Source organism: Anarrhichthys ocellatus, unplaced genomic scaffold (assembly GCF_004355925.1).
Source record: "Anarrhichthys ocellatus isolate YVR2014 unplaced genomic scaffold, GSC_Weel_1.0 scaffold82, whole genome shotgun sequence".
NCBI lineage: Eukaryota > Metazoa > Chordata > Actinopteri > Perciformes > Anarhichadidae > Anarrhichthys > Anarrhichthys ocellatus.
Genome location: NW_022280112.1, coordinates 955,767 through 978,515, shown reverse-complemented (window position 1 = coordinate 978,515; position 22,749 = coordinate 955,767). Strand labels below are relative to the sequence as shown.

Below are 22,749 nucleotides of genomic sequence, written 5' to 3'. Positions count from 1 at the left end.
ATTCTCGACAGGTACATATTTTCGATCTATACTAAAAATAAACTTTTCCTTTTTGTTTTTCTCTCTGTTTCTATTTGCCTCTGCAGCCTTTGGATTTTGAGAGAAAGCCGTCATACACGGTAGAAATCCAGGTCCGGAACACACAGGTGGACCCTCGTTTTATGTCTGCGGGCTCCAAAGACATGGCCACGGTCCGGATTGGAGTGGACGACGTGGACGAGCCGCCGCTGTTCGACAAAGCCAGCTATGTGATGGAGGTGAAGGAAGATGCTGCAGTGGGCGTGGCCGTGGGCTCAGTCAGTGCCATGGACCCCGATGGAGCTCGCAGCATGGTCAAGTAAGGCCTTTTTAAATAGAAATAATCTTACAGAAAGTTTGTTAGCTAAGGCAAGAAAATCAATCAATAACAGAACCCCTTGAAATCTTTTAAGGGGACATCATAACTAAATACAAAGATGGTTCCATCTGACTGGTCAGCTCATTTTCTATTTAGACAAATAAGGTGAATCCGTCTCTCAGTGGGGACGGAACAGTCTGGTCTTTTGCAGATCCACTTTGTAATCCCGATGATGCTAGATGGTCCGTAAATACTGCTGATAACAAAATGTGATTTGTCCAGGCCATTGAGCTACATTTAGCAGCTTGTGTGCTTTGTCTATCCTGCTTGACAGAAAAGGAGCATTGCTGATATTTTTCAAAACCCTTTTTCTTCATTTTAAATTAACGTTCGGGAAAATAAAAATATCCGTCATGGCGGAAGTTTGGCACCCAACCTCCAGTTCCCCCCCAGGTTGAGACTGTTAGCTTCATTAGCTTCTAGCCGCCGGCTCAGCCATCGCCATGTTGTGAGCTGTGCAGAGGCAAGTCCTCAATCATAGATATGCTCTGAACTTTCTATTGATCACCTTTTACCTCAATGCTCCCAACTGGGGTCCACATTTTGAAGCATCACACACTATCAGGTGGTAGAGGCATACTGTCAGTCCTCATGTCAGACTGAAAACAGTAAGCCTGTGTCTGCAAAAAAAGTTTGCATATTTCCACTTCCTGCCCTGCTGTTTTAGAAATCTCAGCAAAGCTACATTGAAGTTGGATGAATTTGACTTCAAATGGAGCTCGATTCTCTAAAGAGTCTGAAAGGAGGAGAACCAGAGGAGAAATATAAAGTAGGTTGGAAGACAGTTGGTACAGTGTTCACTGTTAAGATCATAGACCAACCCCATCTGAAGACTGCACAGCTCTGTGTAGAACTGTGGACTCCACAACAGAAACCTGCACCCACAGGCTATATTCAAACCCTGCTGCCTCACTGCAGAAATGTCTATTATTGATGGCTGGCTTCAGGACAGTTTGAGCTACTCTCCTGTTACTAATTGATCAAACGGCATCAATACATCCTGGGGATCATCTGATGTTTACAAAATAAAATGTACCCCCCCCTGGGTAATTTGATCTGTTGCAGATCTATTGAAACATTCCTGATCTTGGCGGGATCTTTGAGTTAAAAAAAAAAAAGGGAAGGACACAGCAAAGCCTTTTATATAGATTAGTAATGAAGTGAATTGGAAACAGTGCAGTGTAAACACAGACAGCATTAGGATAATCATGATGTATAGATGGATGGATAAAAGCAGTGTGTGTCTGAATGTATTCCAATTAAAACCAGCCTGGAACCAAGGAGTGCTTTTAAAATGATGTGTCACAAGGGGGCACACACACACACACACACAATTCCAATTGTCCCTGTGTTTGTGTCTTTGTGTATCATCACATGACTGCATCATCTATTCACATTGTGTCACTATTATTTTACGGTTGAGTGCTTTCTAATTATGATCGAGCCTGGATGTACTGAAGCAATGTTTTCTTTCAGATTCATCTATCTCTTTATCAAAAGCAATAATTAGGATTGAATGGTACATAATTAGCAGCTAATAGCAGTTGGATGCTATCCTTTGGAGTCAGCAGTGACACCAGCCTTGATCCAGACACTGAACGTGATCCAGTGTAATATGCAGTTCCTGCTCACAGAGCAGTTTGTCTGCCCTTTGACTGGCAGGCGAAAAAGACGGGAGCAAAGGCCTCTCACTTCTATTATCTATGGAGTGCTGTGAAGCTGTGAATAGCTGCATTCAGCTACTAGTTGAAAATAGAGAGTGCTCTGTGAGCAGTGGGAGCTGTGATGTTTTGAACAGGCTACAGTAAGATTGAATAGGATGAGAGGACAGAATGCAGCAGCTTCAAGTGCAGCACAATCATGGTGGTTTCAGTTGGTTGATTATCAAGGTTGGCGGTTGATTTATTTATTTAATTTTTTTACCGTTCAGATCTTATAGATTGATCATCTATTCTCTTTTAAGTGACAAGCCGCTCCGCTGAGTTTAGCTCAGCTTCTTTCTTTTTTTATTTATGATATTTATTTTAACCGTTTATCTGACAGCATTCATCTTTGTGGGTTAATGGTTCAATTATTCATTATTAATATTCCTTGTAACAACATAACGTAACTACCGTAACAACCGTTAGCGTGAATACATGCCGGTAGTGGACGTTTTGATGTAATGTTGCGTACAACAAGCGTAAAGTCAACATTTACTTTTGTTTTCACACCTCAACTTCTTGGACTTTGCCGTTCATTGTACTCTTTATTTTACCATATCACTTTCAATTATGGGCGCTCCATATACTATATCACTTGCAACATGCACAATCAACATATGCGCGAAACGTACAACACCAATACTTCCTAATACCACAAACTGTTCTTTCTACTTTACTGTTAATTTGCAGATTAAACAAATGTGAAACGTTTGAATTACTCGGGGCTTGGTAGGCATATGCTTTAAACTAGGTGGGATTACCGCATCCTGACTTCAAGACTGTATTTTAAACACAAGGACCAATCATTTCAATCAGGAGAGACTTTGTTAGAATTCAACAATACTTTATTACACATGGATTCAATTTGAACAGTGCAAAGTCTTTGGCTATTGGACTCCATCCTGAAGTAGGACAGTAGAGAGGTAGTAATGCTGAGGTCACATGAGGCAGAATCCCCCCTGGAGTCCAGACACTGGTGGTGATGAAGATGATGGATGAGGAGCATGACTGTGATGCTGACTGGAGGCGACTGGGGTGGAGGAGGGTCACATCTGATTTGAGCTGAAGTGACAACTGATAGCAGCAGAAATGAGAACACTTTTAAAGTATGACAGCTGCGCTGTGATTGGCTGTGCAGAATCTGATTGGTTAGTTGAAAGTGAACGCCCACAATCAGCTGATAGAGTAATTACAGGGAGAGAGAGAGAAAGACAGAGATTATGAGAGTAAAGAGAGTCTTCCTGACTGAACATTTCCAAATTTTGTTTCAGTGCCAGATTGTGCTTTTAGAGAAAACGTGGGTTGGAAAGACTGATTTTGTTATTCATATTCACACGTTCACAGGCCCGCATAGAAACATTTCTTTAACTAATATAGTTCAATTTAGAAGATTGAAAACATAGATTTTTTAAATTTAGTTTGACCAGAGGGCTAGATGTCCATTTTACAACATAAAATACCAGCGGCATATTCCAAAAGAGCTTCACACAGCTGTTCCCACAGTAAAGCAAAGTGTATGAGCTGACATTGTGCATTCCTCAATCAGTAACGCCACAGTGTACCACATGATGTTGGACTCCATGAATTCTCCTCCCTCACAGATTGAAAGAAATGAGTTTGTCTCCGTATTGTGGTGAGTCCCTGATGGGGCTGCACAGAGGGTTAATAGAGCCTTTCTCATCTTCTCTCTGTCTCGCTTGTTACAGGTACTCTATCGACCGCCGTACCGACATGGACCGCCTGTTCAATGTACATCCAGGGAATGGATCTGTGTTCCTGCTCAAAGGCCTGGACAGAGAGGAGGCTGCCTGGCATAATATCTCAGTCATCGCTACTGAGTCCAGTAAGTTCAGACAGACTTCCTGCTGCCACGACACCATCAGTCACAGTCAGTTGTACAGAGAGCCGTACGCCAACGTTGTGATCTGTAAAACGAGACGGGGGAGGTTGTGAGTTGAAGCCAGACTGTAGAAATTACTTCATATCACACGTCACTTTGCAATTATAGATCCTTTTATCATTAACATTTAAACCAGCAGTGTTATTTGTCCTTTTACTTATTCCATAAGCAACTTTCAATTGTAACAAATATAAACCAACTCAACCCTGAAATCAAATTTCCCTTAATATTTCATCAGCGCTGTCTGCTCTCCTCAGAGAAGAGGAGAGGGCCAGACTACCGACTGTGTTAAAGAATTGCAGAACAGAGCGTCAATAATCTTCTGATACTGTGCATATATCACCAAGTATGAATTTAGCTTTCATATGGATTTTGTGAGTAAAATGGCTGCAGTGAAAACCACTTTATAGAATATTTCATGGTTGATTCCACAGGGACAGATACAGCATGCTGTATACAGACAAACTGAGAACAGAGCTCAGTAAAGTCACCACGGTAACAATCACATATATATATTCAGATGCAAAATGATAAACTACATACAAACCCAAACACCACAGGTAGCAGGTGTTGTTTATCTGTGGTGAGGTTATAACTTATGTGTTAAACTGAGATGTACTATGATGCTAAAATATCAGTAAAAGCTAATATTAATGTCCTTGTAATATGCTTTAGTTAATAGGTAATTATTAACATTATTATGTGTTGAAAAGAATATACATGATGCGTACATAATAATAGCAGCATAAACATGTTAATTGGAAGACAATAAGACATTTTTGAGCACTTATAAGAAACGTGTTTAAAGTGTACACACTGCTTTATAGACTGTGGCTATGAACATGGAGGGTGTATCCGTCATTACAATGTTGTAACTGTGATTGTGTTGAAACAAAAGAAGCTGTGTGGTTTTTGTCAATGCTGGGCTGAGACCGATTATCTGCCAATGAATACAGAATCACTCCAAATGTCGTTTTTATTGAAGTAATAATGTATTTCTCTAGTTTTAGGTTTTATTATTCCACAAAGAGTTTGACTCGAGCACAAGACATAAAGAAACCTGATTGGTTTCCTTCGCTTGAATTGAGACATGCTGTGGAAATGACTAGACTAACTACTTGGACACAGTAGTTAACATCTGTGCCCTTTAATGTTTCCATATTGCATCTTTTATGTTTATGTATGTCAAGAAGGCCACTCAGCAGGTCAATGAGCTGCTCAGTGGTACTGAAGTTTGTACCTGATAGGCCACAGTTGAGGTGTACAGAGACGTCCCCGCCTCCTCCTCTTCAATGCAAGATTATTTGTGATTTCAGGAATACTGTATCGAGATCCGGGTACATCCCCAGCTTACAATGTGAATGTGTGGAATCATGTGAAAGTGGAGCTGGGTGTTCACTTGTTCTGTGTTTGCGTTTCAGATAATCCCCGTCAGAGCAGCCATGTTCTGGTCTACATCCGCCTGCTGGATATCAACGACAACGCACCCACCTTCGCCGCTGTGTATGAAACCTTTGTCTGTGAGAGGACAAGCAGTGGTCAGGTACTACAGCTTTATCACTTTTCAACTGTACAGCTCAGAGAACGAGGCTGGGATGTTTTTGGATCAAGTCACTGTGTACTGGGCTACGGCATACATTGTATTTTGACGGCAACAAAACTTAATCAGGATTGAGCAGGATCGGGATTGGCTGTCCAAACAAAAGGGTTGGGGTTCAACACCATTTTATTTCCTCTATTCAATAGCAAAACTATACACACCCTTTTCAAAGTGCCTTAAAGTGCCTTACCTATTCATAAGGCACTTCCTCCAAACACTGGAGGTCCGGTTTCAAAACTATGAAGTTAAAAAGCAATATCATTTTCCTAGAGAACACACACCACCTTGTTGCTTGTGTAGTACACTCACAATCATATAAGGGTGTTAGGCTGCACTCGCACCACATCAGGCATTGCAAAGAGAATGCCAGTCCTCCCATTCATTTGAATGAGGGTAGTGCGTTTAGGCTGAAGTGGAGATTTCTGGCTCAGAGTATTAGAAAAAAATCATTTTTAGAAAACAGCCTTCATGCTATGTATTCTAAGTGTATGTATTTATTATTTTGTGGGAGTCAAACTTCAGTCTTTCACATTACACATAGTCATTGTACCCATTGCAGATATACAAATATTGGAAAACAAATTCCAATTTCCAGTTGATAATTGTGTAGAACAATTATCAACTGCTCCTCCGCGAATCGCCACCTTAACGTGCTGGAGGAGTTTGAGTGGCTCAGTGATCCTGGGAGCTATGTTGTCCGGGGCATTAGCCCCTGGTAGGGTCTCCCAAGGCAAACAGGTCTCGGGGGAGAGCCCAGACTAAGAGCGGTTCAAAACGACCCGAATGAAAAGCAGCCCACGGACTTTAGCCACCTCGCCCGGACCAGGGAAACCGGGGCACCCTCCCGGAGCCAGACCCAGGAGGGGAGCTCGTCGGCGAGCGTCTGGTGGCCGGGCCTTCGCCCATGGGGCCTGGTCGGGCTCAGCCCGAATAAACAGCATGGAGCAGCCACCCTGTGGACCCACCACCCGCAGGGACAAGCATCAGGGTCGGGTGCAATGCAGACCGGGCGGCGGGTCAGGCGGGAGGCCTGGGCGAGCCGATCGCCGGCAGCATAGACTAGCTCTAGGGACGTGGAACGTCTCCTCGCTAGCGGGGAAAGAGCCAGAGCTAGTGCAGGAGGTGGAGCGATACCAGCTAGATATAGTTGGACTCACCTCCACATACAGTGCTGGCTCTGGAACCAAGCTCCTGGAGAGGGGTTGGACTTTGTCCTTTTCTGGAGTTGCCCAGGGTGAGAGGCGCCGGGCGGGAGTGGGGATACTCACGAGCCCCCGGCTGAGCGCCGTTGTGTTGGAGTTCTCCCCGGAGAACGAGAGGGTTACCTCCATGCGCCTACGGGTTGCGGGGAGCAAGGCTCTGACTGCGGTTTGTGCTTATGCACCAAACAGCAGTTCAGAGTATCCGGCCTTCTTGGAGTCGGAGGGAGGGGTCCTGGAAAGGGCGCTGCCTGCCGCCTCCATAGTTCTCCTGGGGGACTTCAACGCTCACGTGGGCAATGACGGAGAAACCTGGCGGGGGGTGATTGGGAGGAACGGCTTGCCCGATCTGAACCCGAATGGCGTCTCGTTATTGGACTTCTGTGCTTGCCACGGTTTGGCCATAACAAACACCATGTTCGAACATAAGGTGGCTCATAAGTGTACCTGGTACCAGAACACCTTAGGCCGGAGATCAACGATCAACTTTGTAATCGTATCATTTGATTTGCGGCCGTATGTCTTGGACACTCGGGTGAAGAGAGGAGCAGAGCTGTCAACTGATCACCACCTGGTGGTAAGTTGGATCAGATGGCAGGGGAACCGGTTGGAAAGACCCGGCAAGCCCAAACGTGTAGTGAGGGTGATCTGGGAACGTCTGGCGGAGGACCCTGTCCGGGAGTTCTTTAACTCCCACCTCCGGAAGAACTTCTCACACATCCCGATTGAGGTTGGGGACATGTAATCCGAATGGACCATGTTCAAAGCCTCTATTGTGGACGCGGCCGCTAGGAGCTGTGGCCGGAAGGTCATCGGTGCCTGTCGTGGCGGCAACCCAAGAACCCGGTGGTGGACACCGGAGGTGAGGGAAGCCGTCAAGCTGAAGAAGGAGACCTTCAAGGCCTGGTTGGCCCAGGGGTCTCCCGAAGCAGCTGACAGGTACCGGCAGGCCAGAAGGGCTGCAGCTGCGGTGGTCGCAAATGCTAAAACTCGGGCATGGGAGGAGTTCGGGGAGGCCATGGAGAAGGACTTTCAGTTGGCCTCAAGGAGGTTCTGGCAAACCATCCGACGGCTCAGGAAGGGAAAGCAGGGCTACCCCAGGCTGTTCTCAGCAGGGGGGGGAACTGCTGACCCGGACAGGGGACATCGTCGGGCGGTGGAAAGAGCACTTTGAGGAACTCCTAAACCCGACCAACATGTCCTCTGCAGAGGAGGCAGCGCCTGAAGATCTAGGGGGAGGCTCACCCATATCCCTGACAGAGGCCGCTGAGGTAGTCAAAAAGCTCCTTGGTGGCAAGGCGCCGGGGGTGGATGAGATCCGCCCTGAGATGCTGAAAGCGCTGGACATAGTTGGGCTGTCCTGGCTGACACGCCTCTTCAATGTCGCATGGGGGTCGGGATCAGTGCCCATGGACTGGCAGACCGGGGTGGTGGTTCCCATTTTCAAAAAGGGGGACCGGAGAGTGTGCTCGAATTACCAGGGTATCACACTACTCAGCCTCCCGGGGAAGGCTTATGCCAGGGTCCCGGCCATGGAACAGTGGACCAGCTCTTTACCCTCGCAAGACTACTGGCGGGGTTCTGGGAGTTTGCCCAACCAGTCTACATGTGCTTTGTGGACTTGGAGAAGGCTTTCGACCGGGTCCCTCGGGGGTTCTTGTGGGGGGTGCTGCGGGAGTATGGGGTGCCGGACCCATTACAACGGGCGATCCGGTCTCTGTACGACTGCAGTAGGAGCTGTGTCCGCATTCTCGGCAATAAGTCAGACACGTTCCCGGTGGGTGTTGGCCTCCGCCAGGGCTGCCCTTTGTCTCCGGTCCTGTTCGTGACTTTCATGGACAGGATATCTAGGCGCAGCCTGGGGGTGGAGAACGTCAGGTTCGGGGGTCTCGGGATCGCCTCTCTGCTGTTTGCAGATGATGTGGTCCTGTTAGCCTCCTCGGATCGTGACCTCCAGCATTCACTGGGGTGGTTTGCAGCCGAGTGTGAAGCGCCGGGGATGAGAGTTAGCACCTCCAAATCCGAGGCCATGGTGCTCTGCCGGAAACCAGTGGATTGCTCCCTCCAGGTGGGGACGGAGTGCCTACCTCAAGTGAAGGAGTTCAAGTATCTCGGGGTCTTGTTCACGAGTGAGGGTAAGATGGAGCGGGAGATCGACAGACAGATCGGTGCGGCTGCAGCAGTAAAGCAGGCGCTACACCGGACCGTCTTGGTGAAGAGGGAGCTTAGCCAGAAGGCAAAGCTCTCAATTTACCACTCGGTCTACGTTCCTACCCTCACCTATGGTCACAAACTCTGGGTCGTGACCGAAAGGACAAGGTCGCGGCTACAAGCAGCCGAAATGAGCTTCCTCCGTAGGGTGGCCAGGCTGAGCCTTAGAGATAGGGTAAGGAGCTCGGTCATCAGGAGGGAGCTTGGAGTCGAGCCGCTACTCCTTCGCGTCGAAAGGAGTCAGCTGAGGTGGTTCGGGCATCTAATTAGGATGCCTCCTGGACGCCTCCCACTGGAGGCTTTCCAGGCACGTCCAACTGGGAAGAGACCCCGGGGAAGACCCAGAACACGCTGGAGGGATTACATCTCCCAGCTGGCCTGGGAACGCCTCGGGATCCCCCAGAATGAGCTGGAACATGTTGCCGGTGAGAGGGAAGTCTGGGTCAGCCTGCTTGGCCCGTTGCCACCGCGACCTGACCCCGGATAAGCGGTGGAAAATGGATGGATGGAAATATCAACTGGAAATGGAAGTCGCTCAGTACAATGACAGTAAAAATTAAAGTATTCAATTTATTCCGTCCAAGGCAACTTATTTTTCCCCCAAAAAATGAAAACCATGATTGAGATGGGTTTGCTTTTTTTCTTAGTCATATGCGAGGACAGCAGTGTGAGCTGTCACTGTGACAGGAACCAGTCATTCCTCGTCTATTGAATGCTCCGTTACTCACCCGTGGGATGTTCATGTTAATGAGTGTCGGTGTCTCTGACAGCGGATCCAGACAGTGAGTGCTGTTGATGCCGATGAGCCGTCAACGGGACACAAGTTCTTCTTCAGCCTTCTCCAGACCCACCGCAGCAACTTCTCTGTCAAAGACAATGGAGGTAGGCAACACCTGACCAGATACAGGCTGATTACTGATCCATAAGACAAGTGGCTTCAATGATTTACATCCCTCTAAAGCCCTCTGATTAGCATTAGCATGTTGTATTTTCTTAGTTAATGTTTAAAAACGACAACTTGAGGTTTTGTGGGGAGTTTACTGGAGTATTGTCACCTCGAAGTGAAATACCTTAACAAAGAAACAGTATTTATTCGAAGATAACTCTTGCATGTGGGCTGTCCATGCTAAAGTGCTAACGTTCGTGCTAACGTGACACGAAATAGTCATTTTTGAATCAGTAAATTATATGTATAGTTACTTTTGTTAAACTGTCAACTTTTTGTAGTCCTAGTCCTTACTAGTCATTGGTAGTTATCTGCCTTTTTATAGTTAATACAGGGGAGGAAGCCTGTTCAGGGTAACGTGGCCACATCCCTCTATAATGAGGGTCTACTGTGGCCGGGGGGGTTATAGCGGGTCTTCCTCAGAGGGACAACAGTTCAATCCCCAGCATCGTTAGTCCAAGTGTCCAAGTGTCCTTGGGCAAGATACTGAACCCCTTGATTGACTTTTTTCTACTTGTTAGTTTCTTTGCCTGAAATTGTAAAACAGATGAATCCACGTGCTTTGTCTCTTCAGTCAGATAGGATGACTGACTTCTGCCTTGTTGGACTCACATTTTCTCCAACTTGGTAATAAAGTGATCCTTTTTTGTGTACTAAAGTGTGTCAAAGTGTTGGGCATTGATACTTCCTTCTACTCAGATAACACTGCTGGCATCCTGACACGACGAGGCAGCTACAGCCGCCTTCATCAGAGTGTCTACCTGGTTCCCGTGGTGATCACCGACAGCGACTACCCAATGCAGAGCAGTACCGGCACTCTCACTGTGAGGGTGTGCACCTGCGACCGGGACGGCAACATGGAACTGTGCAATGCAGAGGCTCTGAGCAGCTCTCCTGGTCTCAGCACTGGAGCTCTTATCGCCATCCTCCTGTGTGCCATCATACTGCTGAGTGAGTATGACACAATACAGTGTGTAACAACACGTACTCTACAGGGAGTAGCAGTAGTGATGTGTTAGTATGTCAATGACAATATGTTACATTGAATGAACATATTTATGGGAAACAATGCAGTTAGTATTTTTAAGAAAAATGAAACCAAAGTTGGTATGTACACTCAAAGGGCCTTAATGTTTTAGTAAATGACAGAAACACGTAGTAATGTAATATAATAACACTTTTTTTAAATAGCTTGTGCAAAAACATGAAGACATTGCAAAATACTAATTGGATCATATAAATGATTTATTCAATAAAAAATGAAAAAATAAAACACACTTGAACCCCCCCCCCTGAGCATTGCTGTTTACATCCACCACTAATCCACATAGACCAGGAGAAGATAAGAAAATCAAGCCTAAGCCATGTTTCTTTACAGCGCTTTCAATAAAAAGAATACGTAGATGAGGCCAAAAGAGCTGCTTTAAAAAAAAAGGACCATTAATGAACACATTGAAATATAGAAACTAGTGCTGGGCAACGATTACAAATTTTAATCGCGATTAATCGCATTGTTCTGCGCAAAGTTCAATAATGAATTCAAAAGTAGTGTATTGCGCACTTTTATTTTAAAAGTACTGCTATATGAACAAAAGTGCAATAACATTTGGTTTGCAAACACATTAAATAAATAAGGTGCTTTTTAACAGCAGTATTCCCTTTACAAAGTAGCAGTTAAAATACAGTTATAATGATTCTGATAATAGATAGCCGGTGTTCACAACTTTATCTTCATGTGTAATAGATGCAATCTGAAATATACACCTTGAAAACTGCAAAACTATCTACGTCATGTTTTTAATGTTTGTTAAATTCTCAGTAGCGATAACTAAATTGTATGCTTATTATACATATTCCAAACAAAAACACTTTAAAAACTCTAAAAAAAATAATTTCAATGAATCATTTATTTTTTGCTTTTTTTGGTATTTTGGTCAGACACATGTGCAACGCTGATTACTGTGTAATATGTGTGGTATTTGTTATAAATGTACGTTGGTACATAGAGGGTGATAAGAAGCTGTACATGGAGGGACTTAGGACCCAGGGGAATGTAGGTGAAGAAAACAGGAAGAGACGCCACACAAACAGCTGTTCACCGCTCGCTGCCAGCCGGTCGGTTTTTGTGTTAAAAATGTCCGCTTAATAATAAAAAGAAAACTGCGTTAACGCGCGATAAAATAATTGTCGACGTTAATTAATTAATGCGTTGACGTGATAATTGCCCAGCACTAATAGAAATATAATGTGAAATATATATAAGGAACCATAGCATTTTGTTTTAAATAGCGGGAAATCTATTGTGACAGAAACAAAGTGAAATGTGGGTGCACACAACATGTAGCATGTATGATCACACACTGTCTGCTCACTGCAGTGGTTCCATTAGTACACAACTGCAAACACAAGCAGCCGTTGTGCTGTAATGGGAAACAGTGTTGGTTCAGAGCTCCAGTCTGCTGTTGCTGATCAGAAGGAAAGCTCACATGGAAATGAATGCATCTCATCTGCCACCACAAGCTCACTTATCCTCTTATTCATGCGGTGGTCACAGTCCAGCGCACTGCTGAGAAGATGAATACATATTTGTATGCTTCTGAAAGTGCAGTCATTGCAGACTTAGTGGACACACACCAGGGACGCTAGAAGTTATTCAGAGTTATGGGCACTGAGAGAAAGTCTATGTAATGATGTCATACTCAATGCTGTGACACATTCGTTTGAATGGCCTGGAGTACTTAGATCTTACAGTTATTGCTTTTTGTAACAACGTTTTACAGCAATTTTAGAATGTGAACACCAAAGTATGTCAAAGCAGCCACAGCAACTGCAATCATGAAAACTGCAAAGAGAGGCGAGGGAGTGAGGCAGCACGTGCACATGGGCGAGAGACGTGTCACGTGACCAGTTCATTACACAGTGATGCAGATACTGCCATGACATACAGGTTGATGAGCGAATATGTAGATGCACATTTACCAAGTGTTGGACCTATTTATGTATGTACAGTATATGTATATATATATGTATGTGTGTATATATATGTATATATATACATGCATGTATGAATAAAGAGTGCAGTCAGGTCCGCATCATACTCATCTTATTAAATCCTAGTGTGCTTGTAACTGTCCTCAACAATACATCAAATGTTCAACTAATGTTCTCACCAAAAACAAAATACATTATTAAAATCATTAAATTATGATAACGCATGTCAATGTAACTCGTACAAATGTAGGAAATCTATTTATATAGAAAGGAGAAATGAAGACGGTAGTCCTCAGTCTGGATTATATCTCACATGGTAATCAAAGGAAAGCCATGAACTGTAGTATTTCAGTCGTACTGATATGCATATGAATGTAGTCATCATCAAATCCTTTTGGTGTTGTTCTCTGCCTCTGGTCATACTGCACAGTAACTGCCCACTTCATCTCTACAGTTCTTTCTCCTGTATTTCTATATCTACCTGAACTCTTTCTGTCAATATCTGATATCCTCTCCTTCATATCACAACTCACGCTCTCCTGCTCTTTCGCAGACATTTCATGGTGTGATTTCAAGTGCTCCTGTGTATGCGCTATCTGTTATTTCGCTTCCCTGACCTCAACTCCGCCTCTGCTCTTTCTTGTTGCCACTGTGCTCTGACTTGATTTAAATTCAAACTGGCCTGCATGAGCTTAGCCAATCAAATGTTCTGCATGATGATTTATGGCTGAGCCCTCTCTGAAATCAAAGGCTGTGTGCCTGTAAGCAGCCTGTGCAGCCCTATCTGCACGCATAAGATAGTACTCACCAAGCTAACTGCTGGATCTGGGGATCTTGCAACATCTCTAAAAGGAAATCAGATGATTCAAGAAACCAGAGCAGTCCCCGGATCAGACTGATTACACACAGATCCCCAGGTTAGCCAAGTGATTGTACACAGCACTAGCAGAACTCAGCGGTCCGTAAAAATACATAATAACACGTTAACACTACAGTTACACTTAAAACAAAGTTAAAAACACACTAAGGCCTATCTCTGCCCAGACAAACACCTCTTACTTTGAGATCGGTGTGTTTCTTTGAATGTCAAAGTTATCCTTCTCTTCCTCTATAGATTCTGTGAATCTTCCTTCTGCAGGTTAAAGTTGGAGGAGTACAGGGCAGGTTTTCCGCTCCTCCTTCGGGATCCAAAAGAGTCTGTTGTTGGACCAGCGAATGACGAACTATTCCCAGGGTTTTCTTAAAAGCATCAGCGTTGTTTGCGTCCCCATACATACGAATCCAATTGCGTGGTATGGATCAGGGCTGTAGTTAGCGATGATGTTTATAGTCTCAGTGACGTCATGGCCGAATCACAGGGATCCCCGTGGTGCCTATGGCCCTCATCCAATGAGACCCCAGTGTTGGGTTTGGATCAAATCTCACACAGAGGTGAGATTTAACGTCTAGTGGGGTTTGGTGTGATTTCCACCCAAATCAGGCTGTTTGTACGCCCATGTCGGCCCAATTCATTTGTTTCAACACATGGTGAAGTCCCTACACCACGATCCCTGAAAACCTGCGAGGCAAGAAAGCATGAAGACTCCTGGGAGGAAGCTAAGTTAGTAATGTGCATTAATGGGACATAAATATAGATGGAGAAGAGGAAGAGGAGAAAAGGAGCTCAGTGCTTCATAGGAAGTCCTCCAGCAGTCTAGGCCTATAGCAGCATATCTAGGGGCTGGTCCAAGGGAAACCTGAGTCAGCCCTAACTATCAGCGTTATCAAAGTTAATAGTCTTAAGCCGACTCTTAAATATGGTGAGTGTGTCTGCCCCGGAAACTGGAAGCTGGTTTCACAGACGAGGAGCTTGGTCGCTGAATGCTCTGGCTTCAGTAGTATTGTTCTCATAAGCAATAAAAACAAAGCTACCAAAATGAGACCCTTGAAATGAACTGAAATGATCCTTTGATTTATTCTCTGTAACATGTCTAACCCCATATCTTTGTGCTGTTGTCTCCTGCAGTGATCATGGTTCTATTCACAGCTTTGAAACGACAGAGAAAGCAGGAGCCTCTCATCATCTCCAAGGAGGACGTGCGGGACAACGTGGTGAGCTACAATGACGAGGGCGGCGGAGAGGAGGACACCCAGGCGTTCGACATCGGAGCACTGCGACACCCGGACACTGTCGCCACTTTAGAGGAGTCGGCCAAGCAGAGGCGGGACATCATCCCCACTGACGCCCTGCTGTATTCACCACACCACCGACCGGCCCCCGCCTCGTCCGACCTCATCCCACCACCAGTCGGCATGGCATCACGGGATAACGGGGATGTCCGCGAGTTTATAAATCAGAAAGTGCTGGAGAACGACTGTAACCCGACAGCGCCGCCGTACGACTCGCTGGCCACCTACGCCTACGAGGGCGCAGGCTCCGTGGCGGAGTCCCTGAGCTCACTGGGCTCAGTGTCGTCCGAGGCTGAGCAGGACTACCACTACCTGAGTGACTGGGGACCCAGGTTCAGGAGACTAGCGGACCTGTACGGTGCTGAGGACTGTGACTTCTCTTAACAAAGTCAGCTGCAGGAAAGATGTTGACCAACGCAGGGCCAAAGACGGCAACCTCTAACTACCACAGACTCTATATTAGAGATTGGGAACATTACTGATGAGCTTTAAGGAAATTGTAGAACTTTTAAAAATACAGATGGCACACAATCCACGTGATGAAGCTACCTGACCCTTGACCTGTCTTCATTGCACATGGAGCCAAACATGTGTGTACCAAGTCATTTTCAAAAGGGGACATTTCATTTTGTCAACTGGAAGTAACAGATGTAGAAATGTAAATGAATCAGCCCAATTATTGTTGGTTTCGAATCAAAATTTTTGTATTTTGAATTGAGAATTGGACTTAAAATACGAAGATATTGCTTTGGTTTGAATCTGTCTTGGGTAACCAAATACCCATTTTGCAGAGCCTTTCATGCTGCTTTACGTGTGTCATCTAAGGCAAACTGAAGTGTTGGGAACTGGGTCAGTCATAAAAAAAACCAGAGCAGTTATTTCAGGATTTGACCACATGCACCGCTGTAAATATGAAGTGAAGTTTGTATCTTCTTAAGTGCCCTTCTGCTGCCCTTCAGGCTGAGCTGTGGATGCCGGTAGGTTGGCAGAGACTGGAGGGAGCTACTTTTTTTTTGAAACATTTTGTCTTTTTTCCCCGTGTTGTACAAAAGGAGCATTTCAGAGGAGCTGTCCTGAGAGACCTTCGCCTTTTTCAGAACACAGTGCATTTAGTTCCATGAGTTGTCCTCTTTCACTCACGTGTTTTCCTGTTAACGCAGGTTTGATTTTTTTTTTGTGCCGTAAACAAAAAGAATACAGATGCTTATGGCGTAATGTTTCATTTTTTAGCTTCATGATTAAGTGTATATTCTGTCAGAAATGTGGTTGAACTGAATCATATTGGAAGTATACTGTTATATCAATCTTTAATTTCACCGCAGTCATTGTTCTACAACAAAGTACAACTTCAGATATTATACAATGTTAGAGAACGCCTTTTCATTGAGTGTATGCTTTATATACAAACGTATAAGGAGTAAGCCCCGCCTTCACAGTCGAGCTGTCACTTTATGTCCTAAATTCAGATTACAGTTTGAGTGTGAATAAACTTAGCAAACTCAAAATTTAAAATGTTTTAGCACATCAAGCCGTTATAAGGCCGATTATAGTTTTGGTAGCTGCACAAATACATATTTTTATAATGGATCAAATAGTACATGCCATTCTCCCAAGAGGCCACAAAAGCAATAAAGGCAGGTTCAACACAAAATTATAACAACATTATGACAACAACAAATCCAAAGTCAGGTGTTTGCTTGTGGAGGAAACGGAGGCAGAACGTCACTGTTACGTACCGTTAGCTTAGGCTTTGGTTCTGTGGGTTGCATTCATATGAATTGTGTGTTGGGGCTCATTTGTTCAAACCTGACCATTGAAAAAGTGGCAGCCCTCCTTCACAGCCAGCATTGCTGCTTGAATGTCTTTCAATGACTGCTAACTTCATCTTTCTGTGCTCAGTTTGATTCAGCCCACCCTTTGAGGTTTTGTTGTTAAATGTTGTAATTACCTGACGCTGCGAGGCAGACTATTCAGCATTTGCTTTGATGTCACAGTGATAACTGAAGCAAAAGGTCAAAATCACAACAGGTAACCTCAGTGCTATGTTCATTATAACATATTGAAAGTGAGGGAGACAACTACAAAATCAGGGTCATTTATTGATTCAGACATTTTGTTATCCTGAAATAATAAGAGGAGTTGGTATTGTGTGTTTTGTCTGTTTCAGTGAGAGCAGCCGTCTGTTCCAGTGTTTTGTGACCGTGGTCTGCTCTAAAGGCTTCAAGATGAAATGTCCACGTATTTTTCTTTTTCGTATGATTCATTCTTTTTCTACCAAATATTATGTATAGGACACAATGATATCAATGATATTCTTGAAGGGAAAAAAAAAAAACTGTCCAGCTTCACTGTTTTGTCATGTCACTTTGGAGGTGTGAAACTGTAAATGATGTATTTTATGTTTAATTTGATCAAAATAAAGTTTTGCACTGAAAGAAACAGGAAGCTGTGGTGATTTCCCCTGTTCTATCCATCGGTCACTAGTTAAAAGTGCCTCTTCTAAAAAGTTACTCAACTATAGAAAATGAGATGAAGAAGTACAGGAAATAACACATAATAAAAATATCCCCATAGTCGAAGTGATGCGATAGAAAGTCATAATTACGAGATAGAAAGTCATAATTACGAGATAGAAAGTCATAATGACTTTTAATATCATAATTTTGACTTGAGTCGAAACTATAAGGTACTTTAACACAACATTCATAGAAGCAGCTCTTTGGTTGGTTACTCTTTGACATAGAAATGTATTGTGAGTACATTGAAGACTACTTTAAACGTCGCTTTACAACACATGAAATACTTCACAGATTGTACTGAGGAAACGCACCCTTGAAAGGATTTTAAACTAGAAGCAGCTCTGGCGTAGAAAGAATAGAAACGATGTGGCTGAGGTGGCCACCTTCATTGAACAGCAACTGGAAACATCTGGTCAGTGTCATGGTTACAGATGGATGCACCAACAGGGCCATGGGGATATTTTTATTATCAAGTCTAACTTTTCATCTTTTTTTGTAATTTTTTTTTTTGCTGCCGGAAATGGGCTTCCATATAAAAGGCATAATGATTGTCTTAAAATGAAAGTCTATGCTGCTTTACAGTGTACAGTGACCATGAACTACATCTCCCAAAAATGCATGGCCATTTTGTGAACCGCGAGATGACGGCATCCTGCCGCTAGACAGCAGTTTCTCCATATCAGAGTTTAACTTTGTCAGTTAAATTGTATTTCATACTGTGATGGTGAAGGTAAACTGTGTCATTAATCCGTGGTTCACATGTGTGTCCACCTGTTGTGACATTAAAACCATCACAACAGGTGGACAGGACAGGAGAGGCAACAGCCGTAAAGCACTTTTCCAACAAGTGATTGAGTTGCAAAAGATCGACAAATAAACTCAAAATGTCCAAGAAGAGAAACCCCCTGTACCTCTAGCACATTGATATGCTGGGAAGCCCACTTCTCCAACACATATTGATAGTCATACTACTGTCCTCCGCCCAGTCCTATCACACTGCACCATCTGCAGAAAGCAGGAGAAACGTGTTAAGGGACACTACTATTTTTATTTCTATTAAAATCTCCAGGTTGATTCATTGTTGTGTACAACAAGCTGTGATATTATATTAATAATGACACCTCTGTGCATTGGGACATTACCGATGTCTTCTTCTATTTTGTTTTTAGGGCCAGTGTTGCCTTGATATAAATGTTTAACTTCACATGATCATGTTTTTGACAGTAATTCAAACAGGGAAATTAATAAATAACCAGATTTTAAACATTTAACCCTATCGTATCTACTTTGTGTACACATCAGCGCTCTTTCTCCTGTTTCACCATCTGTCAGCAGTTGATGGACAGGACACCGGAGAGGTAAAGTGCATGTTACTTCAGTCCAAAGTTCAGTGTGTGTGCGGTTACCCAGTGGCAGCATTAGTGATGACAGATGTAACTTTTCCATGTACAAGTACACTGCGTGCCTCCATTAGTGCTTCATGTTTTCTCTCTCTCTGTTAATCTTTGATGGGGCTGTCATGTAATGAGAAGAAAAAAAAAGACTGTCAAACTTGTTAACCCCACACCCAAAGAGTACCACACACACATACAGAGTACCACACACACATACAGAGTACCACACACACATACAGAGTGTGCAGACACAGATTCGCTCAAAGATGGATGACCATTCATTCTTCAAGGCACGGATTGAGCAAGGTGCTTATGTACTGCTGTGTGTGGCCTGCAGGGCTGGGCTGGACCCACTACAGGCCAAACACACATCTGAGTGGAAGCTGATGAAGGCTGCTACTGAGAGAGACAGAGAATGAGAGAAGTCATCTTTTCTTTAAGTTACCATTGGGAAAATGCTGTCAAATGGTATTTAAGGGGTTAGGGGATTGAACTCACGGCGTCAGAATCATGCACTGTCTGTGAAACTGAGTCTGAACCTGGGAATGAAACAGCCACCACCCATCACGACCCTGCCTTGTATCCAACATGTGTCTTCCCCTTTTCCGATTATCGGACTTTGAAGTCTCCCGAAACACAAGCGCACAATAATCCATCCACACAAAGCGATGACTCCATTCCAGACACTGTAATATCTTATGCATGTTTTAGAGAGGTTTTCTCCTTCATCAGGCAAAGGCAGACTGACTCAGTGATGTGTCAAGTACTCTGTGACCTGACTGTATTTTTGAGTTACAAATATTAAGACATTTGTCTACTCTGTTTTGAGTTAGCTCCACTTGTTTTTGAGGGGCTAGGGTTGGGTTAGGGTTCAAACGTGGCACACAGGGATCATCTGTCAAAAATAGTCTCAGAGATTCCTTCTTAAACCATTATAAATAGTTAAAATCCCCATATAAAAGTACAAGAAATTAAAAGATTAAAACAATTAAATAATAATAATAATAATTTAAATAATTAAAACAATTAAAAGGTTTAAAAGAACATAGGAGCAGGCGTTGGTGAGGCAGCGGGAGAGTCAATTGTATTAAAAAAACATAAAAAATGAGGTATGTTGTAAGGACTGTCTAAAATAAACTAAAGAGGAATTAAATATAGTTGGAATTGGAGACAACAATATTAAAACATATTTATGCAATGGTAATTGTTAAAACTTTTAGAATAAATGCTTTTTTTTATAAAAGGGTGGGTTAAATAAGTGTAATAAAAGGATGAATAATCATATAAAACACACAAGGGTTAGTCAAAGTGCAATAAAAGAGTACATTTTTATACATCTGTTTGTAATGTCTATGGACCAATCAACTCAGTGTCTAAAAGGGAATGTGTAGAAAGTAATTAAAACAATTCTAAATAGTTAAGATAAAGAGTCATGAAACATCATCTCCAGGGTATAAAACACTGGAACGCACTCGCCCACCAACTAAAATTCCACCTCGACTCGAACCAACTGTATGCACCGTTTCAATCTGGATTCAGATCTCATCACAGAAACTGTCCTGATCAAAGTCACCAATAACCTCCTCCTCTCCTCATCAGCCTTAAATCACTAAATAAATCCCTCCACAACTTCAAAAGGTGAAACAGAACATAATAGCAGGCGCAGGCAAGGCAGCGGGAGTGTCTATTGTATTAAAAGAACTCTCCAGATCTCCACGGCCTGGTGGTCGACCTGAAAATAAGTGGGTTCATCTCTGGTAACAAAATATATTTGGCAGAAATGGTGGTGTTGAGTTAAGTGAGTAAGGCTTGAATCCTCTGGTTCAGTTCAAGAGTTTAAGTTTAAGAGCAGAATGTAAACGGTGGCGTTGGGGAAAGTGACTCAACTGTTGTACTTGTTTGAAAATGGTGACAGGTTCATGTTCTGAAAGGCAGTTGTTGAGTCCTACTGAAAGTATAATGTGTTGTGGTTCTTGACAGGGAGGGAGTTTCTTGAGTGTTGCGTTGTTGTGATGGAAGGTGGCACCGGGGCAACTCTATCTGTATGTGTGGGTGTCTGAATGTTAGGATACGGGAGAGAATCGAGTCCCCGAGGATCAGGGTCGTCTTCCGTACATCCAGCGACCAGTCCTGCAATTTTCAAAATTTGCGTGGGTGTCTGTGTGGGAGCCAGGTGGTGCCGCTGAGCCCCTGCTGGAGTTTAAGGGTGGATAAATCAAACTCCAGCAGTTAGGGGTGAAGTCAGCTCGTTGCTCTTCACTTTCTCCCTCCATCATCATGTTGTTATCAACCTCTGTGGTTGCTTTTGTGTCACCGGGCTCAACAGCACACAGCTCTGGCTCCCTTTGGTGTTGGTGTGGTGTGTATCTGTAGATGGAGAGGATGAAATGGTGTTACTACTGTACATGATGGGAGAGCAACACTGCTGAGTGAGTGTGTGTGCTCCATGTGTGCGTGAAGGGGGGGGGCTCCTCTGTCTTCGGGTCCTTGGTTGTAATGCCCCGCAGTGGGTTAGGGTTAGGAGGTGAGTTTTCTCCCATTTCTCGCTTTCCCCCACTGGACCGTCTAATCAAATGCAATTTCATATTTAAACCAGGGGTCCACAGCCCCACAGCAACCACTGTGTCATAGTGTTCCCTAAGAATGAACATGTTTGTGTGCATCCATGTGTTGGTGCTGTGTGTAACGTTTTGCCTCGTTATGTCATTGAAGAGGGTTTGATCAACCTTTCTCATCATGCCCTGTAGATATGTGTTGTTGAATGTGTTATTGAGAATGTCTGAATGGTGGATGGCCTGGAGTATTTTACAATATGTTTTTATTTGACTGTATTTAAATCTATTTAAATTTATGTAACAAATAAACTTTATTTTATTTTGGTCAAGTTTAGCTGATTTAATTTAATTTAGCTCTATTTTATTTTTATAAATTCAATTTAATTTTAAAATGTAATTGAATCAGTAATAATTTTTATTTTATTTTATTATATTTTATATGTTTTTTTAAATTTAATTTAGTTTCAGTCAAATTTTGGTCATTTGATTTAATTTAATTGTAATTTATTTTTAATTTTATAATTTGATTTTATTACTTTTAATTTTATTTGTTTTTAAATTTAATCACATTTAGTTTTGGTCAAGTTTTGGTCATTTTATTTTGTTCTATTTCAATTTATATAACTAATTAAATTTAGTTCATGTCAATAATTAATAGTATTAATATATATTTTAGTGTTTACTAAAGATCATGGATAGATGGATGGACAGACGGACAGTGTAGATCTTCTTTTCATCTTTTTACAACTATTTGAGTCACTTTTCATGTGAACAACTGAGTGCAACACTATGAATGCCTTCCAGGAGACACTCTCTGGAAATGTGCACTGTTATAAAACTATATTTACAATCATATTTTTTGTTTAGCTCCCTGGAACAGCTGGCCACAATTTTGGTGACCTTTGACAGAAACTGTCACAACATTTTTGGGAATTAAAAAAAATAAAAATACTGCATGAAGTGTGACCTTCTTAGCGTTTGTGTTCTTTAAACGCTGAAACACTTTAGAAACACTTTAAATAGACACCGCTGAACTTGTAAATGGAACAAAAACCTAAATAAAGGGACTTGCGCTTAACAGCGCCCCCCAGCGGCCACATGGTGATCCACAGATTCTATGACGGTACCGAGTTTCTAGTCGGACATATTTAGCGGAACACATCAC

General features: G+C 43.2%; 1 protein-coding gene across 1 annotated transcript in view; it reads left to right on the top strand.

Annotated features, from left to right (window-relative positions):
• The window catches only part of LOC116398333 (cadherin-6-like), a 57,049-nt gene extending 39,600 nt beyond the window's left edge, over window positions 1-17,449 (top strand). Inside the window, exons 7-12 of the mRNA XM_031874546.1 lie at window positions 87-337; window positions 3,807-3,943; window positions 5,422-5,543; window positions 9,781-9,892; window positions 10,656-10,907; window positions 14,953-17,449. Coding sequence (XP_031730406.1) covers window positions 87-337; window positions 3,807-3,943; window positions 5,422-5,543; window positions 9,781-9,892; window positions 10,656-10,907; window positions 14,953-15,500 — 1,422 coding nt within the window. The 3' untranslated portion in view covers window positions 15,501-17,449. The remainder of the gene's footprint in view (window positions 1-86; window positions 338-3,806; window positions 3,944-5,421; window positions 5,544-9,780; window positions 9,893-10,655; window positions 10,908-14,952) is intronic.
• The last annotated feature ends 5,300 nt before the right edge of the window (window positions 17,450-22,749 follow it).